At 40.4% G+C, this 20,454-nt stretch overlaps 1 protein-coding gene across 1 annotated transcript in view; it reads right to left on the bottom strand.

The window, feature by feature from the left end:
- The window catches only part of ZMYM2 (zinc finger, MYM-type 2), a 124,024-nt gene that overhangs the window by 76,887 nt on the left and 26,683 nt on the right, over nt 1–20,454 (bottom strand). Inside the window, exons 3-4 of the mRNA XM_011959052.1 lie at nt 10,832–11,688; nt 724–1,009 (exon numbers count right to left, since the gene is read on the bottom strand). Coding sequence (XP_011814442.1) covers nt 724–1,009; nt 10,832–11,678 — 1,133 coding nt within the window. The 5' untranslated portion in view covers nt 11,679–11,688. The remainder of the gene's footprint in view (nt 1–723; nt 1,010–10,831; nt 11,689–20,454) is intronic.

Raw genomic sequence — 20,454 nt, 5'->3', positions numbered from 1 at the left:
ACCAGCCTGGGCAACATAGTGAGACTCCGTCTCTACAAATAATTTTTTTTTTTTTAATTAGCCAGGCATGGTGGCTCATGTCTGTGGTCCCAGCTACTCTGGAGGCTGTGGTGGGAGGATCACCTGAGCTCAAGAGGTCAAGGTTGCAGTGAGCTGAGATCCGGCCACTGTACTCCAGCCTGGGCGACAGAGCGAGACTCCGTCTCAAAAAAAAAAAAAACTAAAAGAAAAACAAAACAGAAAAAACAGCAGAAGAGAGGATCCCGTCTTTCCAAGGCTGGCTAAAAATTGGTACCTGAGTCTTGAAATACTATTTCTAATGACTTAATGTTCAAAACACACACATATAAAATCCAAAGACTTGCCAATTTTATAATCTTGGTCTGAAGATGGTGTAAAATTTAACCAATTTTAATACAGAATCACGCATAAACTGCTTAGCATTTTTATTTGGCTACAACAACTAATTTCTTCTCATTACTTATGTAAATAAGTATACATTATTACAAAATCAAGGAGTCCAATGGAGATTACAGACAAAATTAATTATAAGGACCTATCTAAATCAACTCCAATGCCTATCCAAACAGGAAGCCTTTTATCCATACGCCACCTGGATTTGACAGGAAAGTTTCCAAAGGTATTACAAATGTTTCACTTTTCTTAAAATTTTACACCACCACAATTCAACTACATGGAATTGTGCTGAAAGGTAAACCTTACTTTTTACACATAACACAGAGTTTCTTTGGAGCAGGCTTGTGGGAGAAGGAAGAAAGGCAGGTGGTAGAACAGAAGAGGTGAGCTGATCCTTTTCGCTGATAAGCTGTCTGGCCCTTCTGTAAAGGTTTTTTGCAGTTTGCACAAGTGACTTTAACTGGTTTAGTAGGCTGCTGTTGCGCAGAAGGCTGGAAAATCTGTTTAGGAAGTGAGGCCACTGGTGATAAAGAATCCACTCCTGGTTGTTTCTGATTACGGGGAAATGAAGCTGACTGGGAGATCCAAGAATCTTAAAAACAAAATGCACAAGAAAGAGTAATGAAACAAGTGTTTGTTTATATATATTCAAATTTATATCAGAGAAATATTAACTTTCCATTTTGTAAAATTTTAAGATGTTAATGGAACAGCAACATAGCAGAGAGGTTTATAGCACAAGTTTCGGAGTAAGAATGTCACAGTAGGCCGGGCGCGGTGGCTCAAGCCTGTAATCCCAGCACTTTGGGAGGCCGAGACGGGTGGATCACGAGGTCAGGAGATCGAGACCATCCTGGCTAACACGGTGAAACCCCGTCTCTACTAAAAAATACAAAAAACTAGCCGGGCGAGGTGGCGGGCGCCTGTAGTCCCAGCTACTTGGGAGGCTGAGGCAGGAGAATGGCGTAAACCCGGGAGGCGGAGCTTGCAGTGAGCTGAGATCCGGCCACTGCACTCCAGCCCGGGCGACAGAGCAAGACTCCGTCTCAAAAAAAAAAAAAAAAGAATGTCACAGTAACAATGCACTATATTCTTTAAAATAGTTAACATTAGATTTTAAGTGTCCTCAGCACAAAAAAATGGTATGTCGGGTAACACACAGCTCAATCTAGCCATTCCCACAATGTGTGTCCTCTTCAAAGCAACATATTGTACACAATAAATAAATATACAAGTTTTGTCAAATTTTAAAAAATTAGTTAAAAGAAAAAAGAATGGTTCACATTCCAGCTCCATCGCTTACAAGATTAGGAAGCTACTTAAATTGTGCCATACTCTTTAGAGCGCTTGAAATGGTTTCAACCTCATGCTAACAGTAAACATTAAATGACGTAAGACATATAATAAAGCCTAATAACTGGCATATAGCAAGTATTAAAAAAAGTCACTAGTTATTAAGCAGGAAGTATTCACGTATTTATAAAATATTACTTTAGGCAAGGAACACATATTTCAACACTAAAGAATAATAAAATCCTAACAAGAACCTTTGACAAATGTAACGCAAGTCTACTAAGTTTACAATTATTTCCAAGACATGTTTTTAAGAACAGCTTTTCCATATACATGTTTAGTTTCATGGCCTTTAAATATAACACATAATCTCACAGAGTATTACATAGAAATGATGGAATTAAACCAATGTATACAGGCATATCTCAGAAATATTTCTGGTTCAGTTCCAGATCACTGCAATAAAGCTAATATTGCAATAAAGCAAGACACGGGAGTTTTTTTGGTTTCACAAAAAATGTTATGTTTACACTATAATGTAGTCTATCAAGTGTGTAATAGTATTATATCTTTTAAAAATCTACATATCTTAATTTAAAAATGCTATATTGCTATTAAAAAAAAAACTATTCATGTGAGCTTTCATCAAGCTGTAATCTTTACGCTGGTGGAGGGCCCTGCCTCAATGTTGACAGCTGCTGACTGATCGTGATGGTGGTTGGCTGTTGGCTGTGGCAGTTTCTTAAAATAAGACAACAATGATCTGTACCCCATCAATGAACTCTTCTGCTGTTTGACAGCAGTTTACCCACACTAGAGCTTCTTTCAAAATCAGAGTCAATCTTCTGAAACCCTGCAACTTCTTTATCAACTAACTTTATGTAATAATCTAAATCCTTTGTTGTCATTTCAACAACATTCACAGTATCTTCACCAGGAACAGATTCATCTCAAGAAACCATTCTATTTTGCTCAACCATAAAAAGCAACTCCTCATCTGTGCAAGTTTTATCACGAGATTGCAGCAATTCAATCTCATCTTCAGGATCTACTTTTTTTTTTCTTTTGAGACAGTCTCTCTCTGTAGTCCAGAATGGAGTGCAATGGTGCAGTCTTGGCCCACTGCAACCTCCACCTCCTGGGATCAAGCAATTCTCGTGCCTCAGCCTCCCATGCAGCTGGGATTACAGGTGTGCGCCACCACACCTAGCTAATTTTTGTATTTTTAGTAAAGGCAGGGTTTCACCATGTTGGCCAGGCTGGTCTTGAACTCCTGGCCTCAACTGATCCATCTGCCTCAGTCTCCCAAAGTGCTGGGATTATAGGCACGAGCCTCCATGCCCGGCCTCATTCAGCTTCCACTACAAATTCCAGTTCTCATGCTATTTCCACCACATCTACAATTACTTCCTCCACTAAAGTCTTGAACCCTTCCCCATCATTCATAAGGGCTGAAATCAGCTTCTTCCAAACTCTGGTTAATAATGCTGTTTTGACCTCCTCCCATGAATTACAAATGTTCATAAGGGCATTGAGAATGGCGAATCCTTTCCAGAAGGCTTTTAATTGACTTTGCCTAGATCCATCTGAGGAATCACTATCTATGGCAGTTACAGCCTTACGAAATGTATTTCTTAAACAGTAAGACTTACAAGTCAAAATTACTCCTTGATCCACAGGCTGCAGAATGAATACTGTGGTAGCCAGGTATGAAAACAACACTCATCTCCTTGTACATCTCCATCAGAGCTCTTGGAGGACCAGGTGTACTGGGCAGTAATATTTTAAAAGGAATCATTTCTGCTGAGCAGAAGGTCTCAACACTAAACTATTTGGTAAACCATGCTGTAAACACATGTGCTGCCATCTGGGCTTTGCTGTTCCACTGATAAAAGTACAGGCAGAGTACATTTATCATGATTCTTAAGGACCCTACGATTTTCAGAATAGTAAATGAGCACTGGCTTCACCTTACAGTCACTAACTATATTAACAAGAGAGCCAGCCAGCTGTTTTGTCCGTTGTTTCATGTTGACACCTGTAATTATCTTAGAACTTCTGGAGAACTTGCTGCAACTTCTACGTTAGCATTTGCAGCTTCACCTTGCACATTTATGTTATGGAGATGGCTTATTTCCTTAAACCTCATGAACCAACCTTTACTAGCCTCAAACTTTTCTTCTATTTCCTTATCTCTCTCAGTTCTCATAAAACCAAAAAAGAGTTAGGGCCTAACTCTGGATTAGGCTTTGGCTTAAGGGAATGTTGTAGTTGGTTTGATCTTCTACCCAGACCACTTAAACTTTCTACACATCAGCAATAAGGCTGTTTTGTGGCCGGGCACGGTGGCTGACACTTGTAATCCCAGCACTTTCGGGGTCTGAGGCAGGTGGATTACTTGAGCAGTTCAGCCTGGGTAACATAGTGAAACCCTGTCTCCACAAAAAAATATTTTTTAAAAATTAACCAGGCATGGTAGCACATTCTTACGGTCCTAGCTACTTGTGAGGCTGAGGTGGGAGGATGTCTTGAGCCTGTGAGGCAGAGGCTGCAGTGAGCCAAGTTTGAGCTACTGCACTCCAGACTGGGTGAGGCAGTGAGATCCTGTCTCAAAAAAAAAAAAGGCTGTTTCACTTTCTTATCATTCCTGTGTTCACTGGAGTAGCATTTTTTTTTTTTTTTGAGACGGAGTCTTGCTCTGCCGCCCGGGCTGGAGTGCAGTGGCCAGATCTCAGCTCACTGCAAGCTCCGCCTCCCAGGTTCACGCCATTCTCCTGCCTCAGCCTCCGAAGTTTAGCTGGGACTACAGGCGCCCGCCACCTCGCCCAGCTAGTTTTTTTTTTTTTTTTGTATTTTTAGTAGAGACGGGGTTTCACCGTGTTAGCCAGGATGGTCTCGATCTCCTGACCTCGTGATCCGCCCGTCTCGGCCTCCCAAAGTGCTGGGATTACAGGCTTGAGCCACCGCGCCCGGCCTGGAGTAGCATTTTTAATTTCCTTCAAGAACTTTTCCTTTGCATTCACAATTTGGCTGTTTGGTGCAAGAGGCCTAGCTCTCAGCCTTTCTAGGCTTTTCAACATGCATTCCTCACTAAGCCTAATCAGTTCTAACTTTTGATTTAAAGCAAGAGATGTGAGGTTCTTTCTTTCACTTGAACACTTAGCAACCATTATAGGGTTATTAATTGACCTAATTTAAATATTGCTGTGTCTCAAGGAATAGGGAGGTCCAAGGAGAGGGAGAGTTAGAACATACACAACATTTATCAAACAGGTTCACTCTCATATGGATATGGTTTGTGGCATCCAAAACAATTACAACAGTAACATCAAAGATCACGGATCACAGATCGCCATAACAGATATAATAATGAAAAGGTCTGAAGTATTGTGAGAATTACCAAAATGTGAAACAGAGACACAAAGTGACCACATGATGTTGGAAGTGTGGCACCAAAAGCCTTACTACGCTCAATGTTGCCACAAATCTTCAATTTGTGTAAAATGCAATTATCTGTAAAGTGCAATAAACAAAGCACTATAAAATGAGGTATGCCTGTACTGACTAATCCAATGTCAAATTCCTCTACCACTGCACAGGTTCAGCACAGCACAGTACTGAGGTGTGGTAACTATTAATGGTAGAGGACACCTTTTCTCTCTCGTGCTAAGCTTCTTTAGTGCTTAGTAGGAAGTCTCCAGTTTGCTGCACTAACTCCTGTTCTGCAGGCCTCTCATGGCGCTACCAATACCATAACCTATCTTCATTTTGAAACGTTTCAGGTTACCACTTCCAATTTCTACTACTTTGGTCTCTCATAAATTTCTTTTTCCTTTCTAGTTTCTCCTGTATTTTGAACTTCCATACATAAAAGCTGCCCTTACACAGGAAAAAAATTACTTTCCTTGCAGTACAAAATATAACCAGAGCTTGGGAAAACTTCTTTCCTACCAAAACTTTAAAAACGATGATTTTTTGGTTCTGACCCATTCCATCAACCTAATGGTTTCAAGGGGCTATTCAGATTTTACCTGACTGTATTAATACCCCTTAGTTTGAAAACAAAAACAAAAACACACCAAACTTATTAGAATAAAGAGTGCATTCTGGAATTCTGTTATTTAGCTATCATCACAGTAACTGACCAGTTTTAATAAATGGGTAAAAATCTTATCAACGAGAAAGAAAATCACTAGAAGAACTGGTAATTCCATCTTATGAAAGGAAAAAAGGCCTCCAACCAAAACTTATGCTTGAACAGATCTAAAAGAAGCAGTTCTTGCCCACACAAACACAGGCTCCTCAGGGTGTTCTACTTTCTAGGCTTGTCACTTGAATACATAGTTAAAGGAGCCTATCAAAACTTAAGGGCATCTATTGCCTTGACACTGAAATAAATGGTGCTCTTTTATTTTCAATTTACATTTGCCCTAGTTTTACATTTTTATCTCCTCCAACATCAAAAAAAATTTTGAGGAATAGAAAAGGCCTAATCATTTTGTCTAAACCTTCAATTTCATACAAAGGATTTCATGAAAGGATAGCTGGTAAATCTTCCCAATTAACAATTAGTCCAAGAACCAATATAAACAGCCAAGATTTTATAGCTTTTCATCCATTATTCTCTACTACAAATAAAATCAGCATATAAATGCAAGACCCAATTCATATTTCTCTGTGTACAGTTTTTCTGATGACTAGTTAACAGAGTTTGAGTAGACAAGAACACAATTCTTATGATATGGTCTCTTTGATCCAGCAATATTCCTAAAGAAATAAGTATCCCAAGATGTACACACAAGAATATTCTTAAAAAATAATTATCTAGGCCGGGCGCGGTGGCTCAAGCCTGTAATCCCAGCACTTTGGGAGGCCGAGACGGGCGGATCACGAGGTCAGGAGATCGAGACCATCCTGGCTAACACGGTGAAACCCTGTCTCTACTAAAAAATACAAAAATCTAGCCGGGCGATGTGGCGGGCACCTGTAGTCCCAGCTACTCAGGAGGCTGAGGCAGGAGAATGGCGTAAACCTGGGAGGCGGAGCTTGCAGTGAGCTGAGATCCGGCCACTGCACTCCAGCCTGGGGGACAGAGCGAGACTCCGTCTCAAAAAATAATAATAATAATAATTATCTAAGTAGGAAAAACTGGAACCGAGCTAAATACAAAATAGACAAATTTCACATGCATATATTGACATGAACAAAATTTCAAGATCTACTGCTAGGTATTAAAAGGAGTGGCAGGAATGGTTGCAAAACTGTATCTATGCTATGATCTCAGGTTAGAATTATATGTACCACTAATTAATTGATTCTCAGTGGTAAGACTTAATGTTATTTTCTTCATATTTTTACATATAAGAAAGAAAAAATAGCTATTTTAAAACTAATTGGAGCACTATTTAAGCAGCAAGGTTATAATGAAAGACTAACATACAGTTCATGGCAGTATATATTGCTAAGAGCTTTCTAAAAAGCATTATGACAAGATATTTCTGTAAGTTAAAAATGCTCATACAAATTCACACATACACCCACGTACACACACACACACTTCTACCTACCTATAAGGGGTTTTAGAAGCAATAAGAAATTTCAAAACTGAGTAAAAAAGAACATATTTATTCTAACACCACTATATACCAGGTACGTATTTTTAAACCAAAAATCGTTAGGGGCATGGGAGTAATCTTATGATTTAGCCCAGTAACTTCACTTGTAGGCATATACTCTAAGGAAATAAGAATGTGAAGAAATATTTCATCATAGAGCTACAACAGCAAAATATGGGGAACAGTCTAAAAGCCAAATATGGGAATGTTACATCAATACCCACTGCGCAGCCATTAAAACTTCTCTAGTTAATGGTATGAGAAAATGCAGTGGAGGAAAAAACAAAACTACACAGATCTGCATTTCCACTAGGTTAACAAAAGACAAAAAAGACTAAAAGACAACCACCTAAAGCATTGACGGTGGCCATCTTTACTCGGGAGGACTGTGACTGGGGCTTACTGTGTTGTGCAGGTCGGAATGTGCTGGCTATTGACAGGCACCAGCACAGCGCACTACAGTCTCCAACTCCCGGCCTCAAGGGATCCTCCCATCTCAACAGCTCCACATCCCACACCACCACGCTCAGCTCTCTTTTTTTTTCAGACAACGTCTCACTCTGCTGCCGGGCTAGAGTGTAGTGGCACAATCATAGCTCACTGCAGCCTTGTTCTCCCAGACTTAAAACAACCTTCCAGCTTCAGCCTCCCAAGCAGCTGAGGCTACAGGTGTACACCACCATGCCTGGCTAGTTTTTTGGGGGGTTTTTTGTTTTGGTTTGGTTTTGGTTTTTATTTTGAGACAGAGTTTTACTCCGTTGCCCAGGCTGGAGTGCAGTGGCGCAACCTCCACCTCCGAGGTTCAACAAATTATCGTGCCTCAGCCTCCCGAGCAGCTGGCATGCACCACCATGTCCGACTAATTTTTGTATTTTAGTCGAGATGGGGTTTGGCCATGTTGGCCAGGCTGGTCTCGAACTCCTGACCTCAGATGATCCATCCACCTTGGCCTCCCAAAATGCTGGGATTACAGGCTTGAGCCACCGCCAACTAGTCCTGGCAATTTTTTTGATCTTCAGTAGAGACAAGGTCTTGCTCTGTTGCCCACAGGCTGGTCTGAAACGCCTGAGTTCAAGCGATCCTCCTGCCTTGGTCTCCCAAAGTGCTGGGATGACAGGCATGAGCCACCATGCTTGGCACCAGCTCTTGTTTTTAATCATAGATTTTCCAAGCAGTCTTCAATAATCAGACATTACTCTACAAATAAGAAAAATAACTAGCAATTCATAGAGCATTCTACACTGCCTAGATTTTAATTACTTCACGTTATTCTCCACAATCCCTAGGATAAGGCCTAAAATGAGGACAGAATGGGTCAGACACAGAGAGAGGTATGTGAGAGAGAAAAGCAGATAGATACACACACATAGAGGAATTGGGGGAGAGGTTAAAGAGAGACATCCACAGCCATGTCATGAAAAAGTCAAGAGTTCGTTTTGTTTTTGAGAGGGGGTCTTACTTTGTCACCCAGGCTGGAGTACAGTGGTGTAATCTTGGTTCACTGCAACCTCTGCCTATGGAGCTCAAGGGATCCTCCCACCTCAGCCTCCCAAGTAGCTGGGACCACAGGTGTGTACCACCATGCCTAGCTAACTTTTCATATTTTCAGTAGTTTGTATTTTTTCACCATGTTGCCCAGGCTGGCACAGAGTTCTTATCACTTCCATATTTTAAAGTTTTCACAGAACAAGGTTGCTCACAGAAAACAATTTCAAATAGTCAAGAAATCTATCAACCTTCAAAAAAAAAAAAAAGGTGGGGAGCTAGGTGCAGTGGCTCACACCTGTAATCCCAGAACTTTGAGAGGCTGAGGCAGATGGGATCACTTGAGGCCAGGAGTTTGAGACCAACCTGGCCAACATGGTGAAACCTCGTCTCTACTAAAAATACAAAAAATAGCTGGGCGTGGTGGCACACATTTACAATTCCAGCTACTAGGGAGGCGGAGGTGCAGTCAGTTGAGACTGCACCACTGCATTCCAGCCTGCGTGATAGAGCAAGACTCTGTCAATAAATAAATAAATAAGAAAAAAAAGTATTGCTTATTTATGCCCTTGAAAAATAAAAGTAATTTTTAAAATTTTTAAGTAGTAAAATGCTAACTAAAAGCTAAAGATACATGGTCAAAAATAAACACGGCATCATTGAGTTGTATACATTAAATATATACAGACTTTCGCATGTCAATCATAACTTTAGTTTTAGAAAAGAAAAAAAAGGATGATATGTTTGGCTTTCTTCAAACGTGAGAAAAATAAAAGAAAATCTTAGTCAACTCTTAATAAAAAATAAAATGGCTGGGCATGGTGGCTCATACCTAGAATCCCAGCACTTTAAGAGGCCAAGGCAGAAGGATTGTTTGAGCCAGGAGTATAAGACCAGCCTGGGCAACATAGTGAGACTCCGTCTCTACAAATAATTTTTTTTTTTTTAATTAGCCAGGCATGGTGGCTCATGTCTGTGGTCCCAGCTACTCTGGAGGCTGTGGTGGGAGGATCACCTGAGCTCAAGAGGTCAAGGTTGCAGTGAGCTGAGATTGTGCCACTGTACTCCACTCTGGGCAACAGAGAGAGACCCTGTCCCAAAAAATTAACTAATTAATTAAATTAAATAAGCACAGGGAAAGTAGAAATAAATCCAAATGCGGCTGGGTGCAGTGGCTCACACCTGTAATCCCAGCACTTTAGGAGGCTGAGGTAGGCAGATCACCTGAGGTCAGGAGTTTGAAACCAGCCTGGTCTGGCCAACATGGTAAAACCCCATACAAAATACAAAAATCAGCCATGTGTGGTGGTGGATGCCTGTAATCCCAGCTACTTGGGCAGCTGAAGCAGGAGAATGGCTTGAACACAGGAGGCGGAGATTGCAGTGAGCCAAGATCGCGCCACTGCACTCCAGCCTGGTTGACAGAGCAAGACTCTGTCTCAAAAAAAAATCTAAATGCAACTACTGTACCATATTACACTGTTCTTTAAATGTACTATTATATTAATCTACTGATTCTCTAATTTATATACTAAAACACTAGCAAAAATTCTATTAGCAAAAAGTAAAACATGACAAACAAGATATTAAATTATCACATTTCATTCTTTTGTTTGTTTTGCTTTTTAAATTTAGAGATGGCGCCTCGCTGTGTTGCCTAGACTGGTCTCCAACTGCTGGGCTCAAACAATCCACCCACCTTGGCCTCCCAAAGTACTGGGATTACAGGCATGAGCCACCGTGCCTGGCCAAATTATCAGACTTTGGTGATGAATGTAAAGAGTATTTTTTCTTAAATCCTTTAAACATAAAATTACTTTAACTTTCTAGTAATCCACAGAAAAGTACTATACATGGTTTTACAATTCTTATTAAAATTCCAAACTTAAGATAAAATTCAATATAATTAACATATTTCACATATGAAACTAAACAAGGTAATAACAGTTACTACAATGAAAAAAGCAGCAGTCAAAGGTTTAAATTTATTTACATGAAGTAGAGTTTCTCTTACTGCTTACCAGGATTATGATGAGTTGCAGATTCTCCATTCTGAAATACGTCTCCTGCCACATTCATTCTACCAGGATTAAAAGGTCCTACTCCAGTCTTGGTCTGTGAAGTTAAAGATGGGGTGTACGTTTGTATATTAACACCAAAATTACTTGACTGCAGTCCGTTAGAGACATCTCCCAAGTTGGTATTCTGCAGTGATGTTACATGTGTAATCATTAAGTTCATATCTCGCCCGTCAGTATTTTCTAATTGGCCATCATTCACAGAGCTTACACCTGTTTCTAAAGTTGTAACATTAGCAATCTGAATTTCAGAGTCTGGTTCTGTGGTGATACCACTATTACCCATTCCTGCATTTACCTTACTTCTTGAAAAACTGGAAGTGGAGAAATCCACATCATTGGTTCTGTTTTTAGTCTCAGGAGGTCTTCGTTCAATAAAATTGGAGGAATTTTTCTCTTGCCCTTGATTTGTTTCCACGTCCTCTTCATCATCAATGACAATTGTCTCACTTACACTTCCCTTCTGAGATGCCAACTCTTTTGAGGAAGGAGTAATTTTGGAATCATTTCCTTGTAGTTCTTCATTTTTTGATGATGTAAATGTTATGGTTCTTTGATCAGCTACCACTGGTACAGAAGGTGGGGGAGGTTGTACAGGTTCGATAAAAACAACATCATCATCATCTTCCACTGACGAGTTCTGAAACTTATTAGATCTAGACACTAAAGGATTAGCTGGACCACTAAATGAGTTTCCCACATTCGTGAGACTGGTTGCCATGGCCGTACTCCCTAATAAGACAGGAGTCTGATCAGTCAATTCTAATCCTCCCACTGAACTTGTGTCCATGCCAAAGAACCTGTTAGGAAGATAGAAATAAGAATTAAAATGTCAGTATGACTTTTTATGTTACTCTAACTGAAACCACTGATTTAAAGGGTACTTTTATTTTATTTTTATTCTAAATAAAGTGATTCTTATCTAACATTCAGGAAATTATGTGATATCCATTCTGTGATCTCATTCATTAATCACTTCATATAGTTCACATGTTAACTTTTGCAGGATAGCAAGGAAGGCAATTATCCAATTTTTATTGGATAAGGAATCATATGCAATATATTCATGGTAATCATATGCAACATATTCCTACCACCACCACCACCACCACCACCTCCTTTCAGGGGTACATTATTTACTCCATGAAGTTTAACACTAAAAATACGGATAAATCCTCCCATACATCTGAACAGGAAAAAAAAAAAAAAAATTAAAATTTGACAAAAAATAATTACTTCATTATACACTTATCCCATTTATTCACTGTATCATACAAAGTCACATGCTATATAATCCTTTCCCTTACCTCATCTTTTTTGGGGGGTGGGGAAGGACAGGGTCTCATTCTGTCACCCAGGCTGGAGTGCAGCGTTGTGATCATGGCTCACTACAGCCTTGACATCCCAGGTTAAGGCGATCCTCCCACCTCCAACTAGCTGGGACTACAGGCCATCGCCACCACACCTGGCTAATTTTTTTAATGTTTTCTGGTACAGATGAAGTCTCATTATGTTACCCAGGCTGGTCTCAAAATTCCTAGGCTCAAGAGATCCCCTGACCTTGGCCTCAGCCTCCCAAAGTGCTGGGATTACAGGCATGGGCCATAATGCCTGGCCATCTTATCTTTTTTTAACCCACTTTTCTCTTATTCTCTGGCTCCCATTAATTGTACAATTAAATCTTTCTGAAAATTTTAATCTTTCTTGACCCTATCCAGAAAGCATAAATTCTTTTTTTGCCAGGTACTATGCTGTGTGCTTTATATCCCAGTAGCAGGCTGCATAAAGGTCACCAAAGGTATCAGGTACCCATCCCTGGAACCTATAAATGTTGTCTTACATGGAAAAAGGGACTTTGCAGATATGATTAACGTTAAGAATTTTCAAGTGAGATTATATGGGATTACCTGGGTCACAAATGCACTCACAAGTACCCTTATAAAAGACATGCAGAGGGAGACTACAGGTGAAAGAGAAGGCAGTGTGACCATTGGGAGCTGAGGTGGGCAGATCACCTGAGCCCAGGAGTTTGAGACCAGCCTGCGCAACATGACGAAACCCCATCTCTACAAAAAATAAAAAATTAGCCGGGCATGGTGGCACGTGCCTGTAGTCCCAACCACTCAGGAGGCTGAAGAGGAGAATCATCTGAGGCCGGGAGTTTGAGGCTGAAGCCAGCCATGACTGCGCCACTGCGCTCCAGCCCGGGCTACAGAGTGAGACCCTGTCTCAAAATGGAAAAAAAAGAAAAAAGAAAAAGAAAAAGAAAATTCTGGCTTACAGATGCTAACTCTCTTGCCGAAGTCACATAGCTAGGTTGAATACCCAGGTCTCCAAAACTCAAGAGTTCAAAACTCATCATTGTGCTATATTCAACTAATATTTTCTAAGCACCTCCTATATGCCATGCTGTGCTGAAGCCAAAGAAAATAGCAGAGTTAAGAAGATAACCTCAGGCCAGACACAACGGCTCATACCTGTAATCCTAGCATTTTGGGAGGCTGAGGTGGGAGGACTGCTTGAGCCCAGGAATTCGAGACTAGCCTGAGCAATATAACAAGACCTCAAATCTACTAAATACTAAAAGTTTAAAATCAGCCAGTCATGGTGGTGCACATCTGTAGTCCTGGCTACTTAGGAGGCTGAGGCAGGAGGATCACTTGAGCCCAGGAGTTCGAGGTTGCAGTGAGCTATGATTGTACCACTATATTCCAGCCTGGGCAACAGAGCAAACCCTGTCTCAAAAGAAAACACACACACACACATATACACACACACATACACACACACACACAGAGAGAGAAAATTTCTAGAGCAAAGTTACTGAGCAAATGGAAATGAGATAGATCATCAGGTGGTAGTACCACTAATTCTGTACAAGAACCACTTTGATCTCACAGATCAAACTTGGGGGGCGAAATGCAAGGGGAACCAACTAGAAAAGGAAAAACTGAAGGGTAAGTACAGACTATAGATTCATTTGTGGACAGGATGAATAGGAAGTTGAAGTGGCTTACATACAGTGGTTTCGCCTAATTTTCATAGTGTATTATCTGAAAAGATGAGGAGATACTGGCTATATAGTTCTTAAAGACTGGTTTAAAAACACTTCATTTAAAGAGCCTCTGAAAGGATAAAAAAGAGACTAATATGTATTGCTTTGATTTACAGATGACAGTGGTAGAGGCATTTTTCACTGTACATCTTGTAGCATTTTCTTAATTTTGGATCACGTGATTTATCACTTTTTTAAAAAACTAAATTTAAAAATTTTTAAACAGAGTAACAGAAAGTGAAGAGATAACTAGTTTGGTGATCAGAGAACATCTCTTTAAGCAAGTGACATTTAAACTGAAATATGAAAAGATAAGAAAGATTCAGCTGTGAGAAAACTGGGGACGGGATATTCCAGGCAAAGAAAACAGCTTCTGCAAAGCCTAGAGGGAATGAAGTTGGCCAATCCAAGCTGCAAAACAAAGCCAATGTGGCAGATCAAAGCAGGAGCAAAGAGGAGGATAAAACGAGATAAACAGGCAGAGAAGAACACACCAAGGCCAACTAGCTAATACATTAATTACATTTAACAGATTTACAGAGCACCTAGTATGCACAAGATACTTTCAAGGCACAAGGGAAAAATCAGTAATCAAAACAGGTAAACAGTCCTGCCTAAGCTTAGAAAGCATTAATTCTAACTAAACGTGAAAGTTTGGATTTTACTGGAACAGGAAACACTGCCATGTTTTCAGCAAAGAGGTGATACAATCTCAGGTTTTAAATAGATCACTGCGGCTGCTATGTGGGAACAAGAGAGAAAAACTGGAAGCCAAGAAACAAACTAGATGGCCATTGAAATGGTCCAAGTGAGAGATGACAGTGGCTGAAAAAAGGGTGAAAAAAATCTACGAGGTATACTGATGACTTTAAAAAGTTACAGAACACTCAAGGAGATAGAGTAAAAGGATGCTTAGCAAAGGCTCAGAAGGGCAGTGGTGAGGTGGGAGGTTAATGAGCACAAAAAAAAGAATAAGACCTACTATTTGATAGCACAACAGGGTGACCATAGTCAATAATAATCTAATTGTGCATTTTAAAATAACTAAGAGTATAACTGGATTATTTGCAACACAAAGGACAGTTGAAGGGATACTCCATTCTCCATGTGATTATCACACAATGCATGCCTGTATCAAAACATCTCACGTAGCGGGCAGAGGCCGAGGCGGGTGGATCACTTGAGGTCTGGAGTTAGAGACCAGTCTGGCCAACATGGTGAAACCCCATCTCTACTAAAAATACAAAGATTAGCTGGGCATGGTAGCATGCACCTGTAATTTCAGCTACTCAGGAGGATGAGGCATGAAAATCGCTTGAACCTGAGAGGTGGAGGTTGCAGGGAGCTAAGACTGTACCACTGCACTCCAGCCTGGGTGATAGATGGGGTAAGACTCTGTCTCAAAAATAAAACAAAAACAAAAACAAAAACAATCTCATGTAACTCATAAATATACCTACAATGTACCCACAAAAACACTTACAATTAATGTACCCATAAAAATTTTAAAAAGTTATAGAACACAAAGAAAATTACTACTGTGATGTTATGCATATCCCAAAAACCTATATATATAATATTTTCCCTGAAGTATATATATTTATACAAAAATTCATGGGGGAAAAAAAAGAGAGGATCACATCATGCTGATAGTAGTTGTTTGCTAGGAAGGGCAGAAGTTTAGGGAGGGGAGGGTGAGTGGTCAAGCATATGCACTTTGGACTCTGCTTTAATCTAGAGTTTCATGCAGCTAAGCACCTGACTGAATAAAGGAAGGAAAAGGAGTCAGTAGCAGAAGATGATATACAGATGGCAAAACTCTAGTCAAAGATGCAATCTCCAGATACAAAAAGAGATGCAGAATAAGCACTTTTCACAGACATCAAATAAGGGTACACTAACTTTTTAATGAAACATTGAAATATTTAAATAATTTGTCTTTTCTTTTTTTTTTTTTTTTTGAGATGGAGTCTCTCTCACCCAGGCTGGAATGCAGTGGCGCGATCGATCTCGGCTCACCGCAACCTCCATCTCCTGGGTTCAAGCACTTCTCCTGCCTCAGCCTCCAGAGTAGCTGGGACCCCAGGCATGCAACACCACGTCCAGATAATTGTTTGTATTTTTTGTACAGACAGGGTTTCACCATGTTGGCCAGGATGGTCTCAATCTCTTGACCTCGTGATCCACCCGCCTCGGCCTCCCAAAGTGCTGGGACTACAGGCGTGAGCCACCGCGCCCGGCCATAACTTGTCTTTTCACTGAATCTCTAAGACCTAACACAATGCTTGAGCACAGAGTAGACAAATATCCCAAATATCTGCGGCAAGAACAGAACCCAAAGCCAATTATGTTCACTTTAACTATCAAAGTTATTTGTAAGTAACAGCATTATTTAATTATCAAAGTATACACTCTAGCCCTTTAGTTTATATATACTGTATTATTCTCTGACGATTAAGTGTCCTCACTAAACCAAGTTCTAGTGCCAGACGGGCACTTTTCCACCACTCAACAAAATAAGGAAATGAAATATTTTCAAAAACATACGATATTTTACAGAATACCAAGGTCTTATTTTATTCTCACATAACTGTGACAATCCCTTTGAGTTAAAAAACAGAATTTTTTTCTACAATAAAACAGCAGCTCACAAATTAATTAAAACTGCCCAAGGTCCCAAGACAGTATAGGATTCAAACACTATGTACACAGAGCTCGATTTCAAAACCAGTCTCCACTGGTCTCAGAGAAAGAGCTGCGTGTCTATCTGCTGTCAGATAAAAGACATGCTGTGATTGGAAAATGGCAAAAGATACATTTATAACTACTTGAAAGAAAATGGGCTGGGTGCGGTGGCTCACGCCTGAAATCCCAACACTTTGGGAGGCTGAGGCGAGAGGATTGTTTGAGCTCTGGAGTTCAAGCCCAGCCTGGGCAACAGAGTGAAACCCCGTCTCTACTAAAATACAAAAATTTGGCTGGGCACGGTGGCTCACATCTGTAACCCCAGCACTTTGGGAGGCTGAGGCAGGCAGATTGAGCTCAGGAGTTCGAGACCAGCCTGGCCAACATGACAAAACCCCATCTCTCCTACAAACATATATATATATGTATACAAAAAATTAGCTAGAGGGCCGGGTGCAGTAGCTCACGCCTGTAATCCCAGCACTCTGGGAGGCCCAGGTGGGCGGATCACGAGGTCAGGAGTTTGAGACCAGCCAGGCCAAAATAGTGAAACCCCATCTCTACTAAAAATCAAAAAATTAGCCAGGCGTGGTGGCGGGTGCCTGTAATCCCAGCTACGTCGGAGGCTGAGGCAGGAGAGTTGCTTGAACCTGGGAGTTGGAGTCTGTAGTGAGCTGAGATTGCACCACTGCACTCTAGCCTGGGTGATGGTGCGAGACTCTGTCTCAAGAAAAAAATATAAGAGCTGCATTATTTATTTACATTATTGTTTAATATTTAATTTCATTTTGCTTAATAGCTGTGAATATTTAAATCCTGACCTCTACCATTTTCTTGCTGTGGTTTTAAGCAGCTTACTTAACTGCTGAGGATTTTTTTTTTTTTTTTTTTGAGACGGAGCCTTGCTCTGTTGCCCAGGATGGAGGCTGGAGTACAGTGGCACGATCACAGCTCACTGCAACCTCCGCCTCCCAGGTTCAAGCAATTTTCCTGCCTCAGCCTCCCGAGTAGCTGGGATTACAAGCATGAGCCACCATGCCCGGCTAATTTTTTTGTATTTTTAGTAGAGATGGGGTTTCACCACGTTGGCCAGATTGGCCTCAAACTCCTGACCTCAAGTGATCCACCCGCCTCGGCCTCCCAAAGTGCTGGGATTACAGGTGTGAGCCACCGTGCCCCACTGAGGATATTTTTTTAATCTATACAATTGATAGAATAATGATTCTACTTTAAGGGGCTGCTATAGTGTTTGACATGAATATTTGGTCCACAATAACCATTAAAAGAAAGTTCAGCTATTACTGATGACAGTACTTGCATTTAAAATTTTTTAATTGAATTAGTTATGATAATTTTGAAGGAAAATGTTATTCAGTATATTGCAATTTTTAAAACTTTCTGTAATGGAAATGTTTAAAAAATTGTTTTTCAAATTTATTTAAAAGTAACTAAAGGACTTATGTGAAACTTTCTCCTTAGTGTATCTTATTTTTGCTATAAAGAAGCTCTCCTTATTAAGGAACTGTCTTAAGCCTGTAATTCCAGCACTCTGGGAGGCCGAGACGGGCGGATCACGAGGTCAGGAGATCAAGACCATCCTGGCTAACACGGTGAAACCCCGTCTCTACTAAAAAATACAAAAAAAAAATTAGCTGGTCGTGGTGGTGGGTGTCTGTAGTCCCAGCTACTCGGAAGGCTGAGGCAGAAGAATGGCATGAACCCAGGAGGCAGAGCTTGCAGTGAGCCGAGATCTCGCCACTGCACTCCAGCCTGGGAAACAGCAAGACTCTGTCTCAAAAAAAAAAAAAAAATTAGTTGGGCATGGTGGTGCACATCTGTAGTCCCAGCTACTTCGGGGGCTGAGGTGGGAGGATCGCTTGAGCCAGGGAAGCAGAGGTTGCTGTTAAGCAGAGATGATGCCACTACGCTCCAGCCTGCACAACAGCGTGAAACCCTGTCTCAACAACAACAACAAAAAACACAATGAAGCTGAACTTGTAGTTAACATTCACTTGTCATAAGGGAAGTACCTGATCAACATAATGATTTTCACAAAAATGAGATAACAGCTCAGCCCAAATCTACAGATATTATAAAACGTGCAGGCTTTTAATATATAAGTTATTTGGCTCCTTTGTTTCGGCATACTTAGAAGAAAACCACTTCCGGGGCAGAAAAGCTAGAACTGATTTCACAGTTCCCTCTGGTGGCTGCTATGTGTCAATTCAGTCTCCTTAGAAGAAAGTTTCTTTACCACAGTTAGATCCCTGCAGCAATCTACTTCTCAAAACAGAATAACCATTCAACTATGACAGCTATTTTAAAATCACAGACTGTAAATAGTATTAGTCACTTCTATATATCACAGAAATAATGTTTCAACCAGAAAACATCTACTCAGTCCTTTAGACAATCCAGTTAGAAGTTGGTCACTTCTCCATTATCAGAGTAAAATCTACTCCACGTAGCCGCCACTCTTCTACCTCCAGTCAATTCTAACTAGCTATTTCACACCAAACAAATAACTTATCTGAATTTCCACTTTACCACAGTACATGGTATAAAAACGGTTCACATGGCTTTTCTTCTAATTCAAAGATATAACTGGATGTGAAGACCACTTAGCACACTCCTAAATACTTACCTAACTCCTAAACAATTACCAGACAACTGATGCTTGTACCTCGGAATTTCTGTAAGTTTCCAATTAATTTTTAAGCTGCCTTGTGATACTCCACATTATAAATCATATATGCTTTCAGTTCTATTTGGTCTTTATTTTGATTCAGTGAGAATTAATTAACAGAACAATTGATGTTGTCATGAAAAAACAATGAAAATGTGACAGTTAAAATATAAATGTTCACATATTTTTATCAATATTAGTACTTGCTGAAAAAGGCTGATGAACCTTCAAAAAACAAAATCACAAAGAAAGCTCTTCAAAGTGCTTCAACAAAAATATTCATCATCATCTCCCTTACAAGCCTACCTAAATGCTTTCTAAGTATCGTTAAAGAATTACAAAGAAAGCTCAGGTGAACTCTTTTTTACAGCAAAGAGTATTATAAGTCAGTATGTATTCATGGCACTTATAATAGTTCTGAGTTAATGTGACAGATTTAAAATGTTAAGAATAAAAATTCCTGGCCAGGCACAGTGACTCACGCCTGTAATTCCAGCACTTTAGGAGGCCATAGCAGGCAGATCTCTTGAGCCCGCAGTTGGAGACCAGCCTGGGCAACAGGGAGAAACCCCAACTCTACAAAAAATAGGAAAATTAGATGGGCATAGTGATGCACACCTGTGGTCCCAGCTACTTATGGGACTGAGGCGGGAGGATCACTGGAGCCCAGGAGGTTGAGGCTGCAGTGAGCCAACATTGCACCACTGCACACTAGCCTGGGCAAGACAGCGAGACTCTATCTCAAAAAAGAAAAAAAAAAAAAAGAATAAAAATTCCTAATAAAATAGGAAGAAGGAATTATAGGAAGAATTATTAAAAGCATTATCAGTAAAGTCAAGAATAAGACAAGAACATTCTTCTACTATTACCATATAGCACTGTTCCAGAAGTAACAGCCAATGTGATTACACAAAAAAGAAATGAAGAAATACACAAATGTGAGGCCGGGCACAGTGGCTCATGTCTGTAATCCCAGCACTTCGGGAGGTCGAGGTAGGCGGATCATCTGAGGTCAGGAGTTTGAGACCAGCCTGGCCAACATGGCAAAACCCCATCTCTACTAAAAATACAAAAATTAGCCGGGCATGGTGGCGCACACCTGTAATCCCAGCTACTCGGGAGGCTGAGGCAGGAGAATGG

The sequence above is a fragment of the Colobus angolensis genome, unplaced genomic scaffold (genome assembly GCF_000951035.1).
Source record: "Colobus angolensis palliatus isolate OR3802 unplaced genomic scaffold, Cang.pa_1.0 Scaffold113, whole genome shotgun sequence".
Lineage (NCBI taxonomy): Eukaryota > Metazoa > Chordata > Mammalia > Primates > Cercopithecidae > Colobus > Colobus angolensis.
The sequence above is the reverse complement of the archived record's forward strand: the minus strand, read 5'-3'. Positions and strand labels throughout refer to the sequence as shown.